Genomic DNA, 4,366 nt, shown 5'->3' with positions numbered 1-4,366 from the left:
AACACATTCATGCACACACACACATACACACACACACACACACACACAGGCTAGTACGTACACACGTGCTAGTACATACACACACGCGCATGCACACTAGTACACATACACACACATACATATATGTGTGTGTATGTGGGTGTGCGCGTGCGTGTGTTTGCGTGTGTGTGTAATAGCGCGCATCTGCATGCATGTGTGCGGGTGTGCGCGTGCGTGTATATGTGTGTATGTGTGCGTGTATATTGTGTGTGTGCGTGCGCATGTGCCTGCGTGTATATATGTGTGTGTGTGTGTGTGTGTGTGTGTGTGTGTGTGCGCACGCGCATGTGTGTTGCTGTTCAGTGAGCCTCAGAGGAGGTTCTTCATTATGTGCTGTGTGTTTGCTGACTCTGTGGAAGCAGCCCTGGGTCACTTCATTACAGTGGATATTTACTGATGTGCGTGAGCGCTGATGGGGTTTCCATAATCTCTCCCTCCATCTCTACACCAGGTGTGTGCTTACCACGAACGAACTCTGAACCAAGCTAACGTCCGAGTCTCACGTCCTAGCAGAACCAAGCTAACGTCCGAGTCTGACAAAAAGCAACACCAGGATATACTCAGTCAAAACCCAAACTGCCCAGATCTGAGCCAGGTGCCCGTCACTCGGGCCAGTCTCGGTGTCGGCGCCATACTCACCCGGTTCTCCTCCTCCCTCAGGTCCGGCATGGTGCTGATACACAGGCTGATCACGGTCACGGCAACCATCAGCACAGACGTGCAGGCAAACGCCTTCCCCGGCAGACCCGACTGGGGATTCTCCACCATGTCCCTTAACCAGCTCATGAACCTGCGGTAGCGCGTCTCCTCTAGCAGGGGGCGCAGCCCAACGGCGCGGCTTCGGCGTTCCTGCTCCCGGCGTTCCAGTTCGGCTACCTCTTCCAGGCGCGTGTACATCTTGCGCTTGCAGCAGCGTTCCATGTGGGCTGCCTCCACGCCCCAGTACGCCAGCTCCTCATGCAGAGACAGGGCACACGTCTCGCGCAGCAGACGGAGTTTTCCCGCGGCCAGGAAGTTGAGGATGACGCGGAAGATACTGGGACTGCGATCGAAGAAGAACTCCTGCCGGGCCTCGTCGTAGTCGTCGCACACGCCTGCGATCTCCTCGGGAGTGCTGCCAGGGCGCAGGCGGCCCAAGCGGGTCAGCGGGAACTGCTCCAGCGTGCTCCACGGAAACGTGTAGCGGTTCCCGCCCACGTTGATGAGCGCTTGCAGCGCGTGGTCCACCGACAGCAGGTCCTCCGGCCGCCGGAGCAGACGGGCACGCTGGTAGTACACGCCCTTGGCCGTCTCCGTCTCCGGGATCTCTGTGAAGATCCGGTCCAGGCTGCTGTCATCGCTGACAGAGAGGTTGCTGAAGTCATGGTTGGCGTTACTGATGATTGGCATGGTGGCATGGAGAGGGGTGCAGCGTCTGAAGCAAGATTAGCTCCGCCCCAGCCAAGCGTTAGCTCCGCCGCAGGCGCTGGGAATCGGTGGTCATCCCAAGCACAGAAGAGCAAATCCCACAGGAGGCAGCAGAACATTCATGGACGCAGCATTCCGTCTGCCAGAGAACAGGTTACACACACCACTGATGTACAGATTAAAGTGGATTTACATACAACAAAACAGTTCAGCAATTTGTAACTCACATTTAATAATCTGCAAAATGTATTTACAACGTAAGTCTGGAAGTCGCACAGTTAACGTGAGGATGATCACAACATCCTTTATGCATCCGGTGTAAGGGAAATAAATCACGGACTGGTGACCAAATAACAGATGTTTGGAGTTTAATAAATGTATGAGCTGCTACAATAACGCGTCATTTCACAATCCGATTACAATCTGAACGCGTCACGTAGGGTCATTTGAGCGAGGACTGTGTCAAGCTTGTGGAGCCCGGGACGGGCGCGTGAAAGTGTCCCGGGCGTTAGTGCGCTGCTGTTGCCAAGGTGCTCCGTTACGCTGGTGAAGGGGTAGGAGAGCGCGCGACTGCGCGTGAACAGACGCCGTGCAGAGAGAGGCCGAACTCCCCTCGGTGCGAGCCTTGTTGTGCCGTGTGGAAAGTTAATGGAAGGAAACGTTTTGTGGCGACATCCACAGCGCGCGCTGCACACATACAGCCGACGCCAGCTCGTCCATCGCCTCGCGCTCCATCACGACACATAAACTACGCATCACAGCGAGGCCGGAAAGTTGATCGCCCCGTGCAGCCTGACACTTCATCTGTCGTCATGCTGGATGCAAACGGCGTGTTTACTCCAGACAGAAGGATGCGCATGCAGAGGGCCGGAGACTCCCCTGCGCTGCGGCTAGAAAGACGGGACACCAACCACCGCGCACAGCTCATACAAATCACTTCTAATCATTGAAATCATCTCATTTGGTCTTTCGTGTCGCCCAGGTTGTTAAGCTATGAGCTACAAAAGTTCGACGTGTATGTGACATGACTAATGCACGCGCGTCTCACTGGCTCGATACAGCACCAGGACCGTTAGACGCGATAATCGCGTGTTAGTTTCATGCAGACGTCGCCCACATCCCGTCTACCGGCTCCGGGTTCTGTAGCTGCCTACCGTGTCCTCCCGTGCGCTCCGCGTCCGTCCGCCGCTCCTCACTTTCTCGAGCGAGTTGGTAACAACGCCTCGCACTCCCGCTCGGACACGCGACTTCACTTCTTCATCACACGGCTTCGAAAGCGTAGACAGGCAGTCCCGGACACACGCGGGGGGGACACGCGTCCCGATCAGGCGTCCCGAGCGGCTGGAACCACTGGAAAGACTGCGCGAGTAGTGCGGGAGTCCGCGCGCGCCCCTCGGCAGTCAGAGGACGGGAAGTTTACGAACGGGAGCGCGAGCACATTCCCCACGTCACACTCCCAACTGCAACTGAGCCAGGCGCGAGGGGAATTTCATCTCAGTTCGTGCTGCCGCAAGCACGGCGTCATATGTGCTCGCGAGAAAGAGTGGAAACAGCCCGTGTAGTTGGACCGGACAGCACGCGCGTTCACTTTAAGCGCAGGACTGCGGTGATGTTTCACATAAACGGGCAACGTGCACACAATACAGCCTCAAACACGGAATTAATCATAACTCACAAAAAACTATCATTAAAAACCCTCAAAATCAACACATTAAAAAGTGCAGATGTGAATTAAAAAATCTATATTTGATATCTTCCAAAAATAAATAAATAAATCACTGAACTGGATTGTAGCTACATTTAATCTAGAATAAAATTTGAATAAGTGTAGATTATGTAGTATGTATTCATGCACAGAAGTAGTCAGGGAGGGGCTCAATGATTTCACAAGGAGCAGAACATCACTTTGGCATACAGCATCTTACCAGAGACACACTGCACAACTATGTATTATAAGGTTCACACACACACACACACACACACACACACACACACACACACACACACACAGAGAGAGAGAGAGAGAGAGGAAACACTTTCTGAACGCTCGTTAGCTCGAGCATGCCCGAGGAAACGCTAAAGCAACACTCTGTACAAATCCAGGTGGCAGACTCACGTTAACAGAGCAGCTCGTGGGAAGCGTGAGCTGAGATGTTCACTTATTCACGCTCACCATCACTATGCGCTGAGTGTGATGAGAGCATGAAATCTGAGCAATCTCATGTACGCACACACACACAGCCAGTCTAAAGTTTCTCCCGCAGTAAAGCAATGGCAGAAGTTCAATTAACCCTTATAGAAACACTGCAAACAGGGAGAGAGAGAGAGAGAGAGAGAGAGAAGGATGGAGAGAGAGGGGTTAATGTCTTAATGTCTATTAGTAGGTGAGTGGTGAGTGTTAGTGATGTGGATGGTCTGTTCTACAGTCGTGTGGTAATAAGAGAGTCAGCTGTCACTACTGCAGGCGTGGTGTGTGTGTGTGTGTGTGTGTGTGTGTGTGTGTGTGTGTGTGTGTGTGTGTGTGTGTGTGTGTGTGTGCACGCTAACAGCCATCCTTCAGGCTTCTGCTGCATTTCTGCCCAGTTTGCTTATTTTTTGTTTGTAATCCTTTTTTCGCACTCAAGGTTATTTTATAAAAATCCTAGTTTTCAGAGACTGTTTGTAGAGACAGCAGGTCTCAGCAGTTGTTCTGGTGTGTGTGAGAGAATCTCTGGGTGTGTGTTCTGAAGAAAAGGCCTTCACACACTAGAGGAACCAGAAAGTCTTCCACGTGTAAACGCTGATACTCCTTACCTTACCCTACCTCACTCTACCTCCCTACCTCACTCTACCTCTCTCCACCTCCCTACCTCACACTACCTCTCCACCTCCCTACCTCACACTACCTCTCTCCACTTCCTTACCTCACTCTACCTCCCTA

The 4,366-nt window shown here is 52.7% G+C and overlaps 1 protein-coding gene across 1 annotated transcript in view; it reads right to left on the bottom strand.

Annotated features, from left to right (window-relative positions):
- Window positions 1-2,883, bottom strand: part of kcng4a (potassium voltage-gated channel, subfamily G, member 4a) — a 14,731-nt gene extending 11,848 nt beyond the window's left edge. The window contains exons 1-2 of the mRNA XM_027029366.2: window positions 2,601-2,883; window positions 679-1,585 (exon numbers count right to left, since the gene is read on the bottom strand). Of these exons, the coding sequence (XP_026885167.2) occupies window positions 679-1,428 (750 nt within the window). The 5' untranslated portion in view covers window positions 1,429-1,585; window positions 2,601-2,883. The remainder of the gene's footprint in view (window positions 1-678; window positions 1,586-2,600) is intronic.
- Between the last annotated feature and the right edge of the window lie 1,483 nt (window positions 2,884-4,366).

Source organism: Electrophorus electricus, chromosome 4 (assembly GCF_013358815.1).
Source record: "Electrophorus electricus isolate fEleEle1 chromosome 4, fEleEle1.pri, whole genome shotgun sequence".
NCBI lineage: Eukaryota > Metazoa > Chordata > Actinopteri > Gymnotiformes > Gymnotidae > Electrophorus > Electrophorus electricus.
This window is presented reverse-complemented; position numbering and strand designations above follow the sequence as displayed.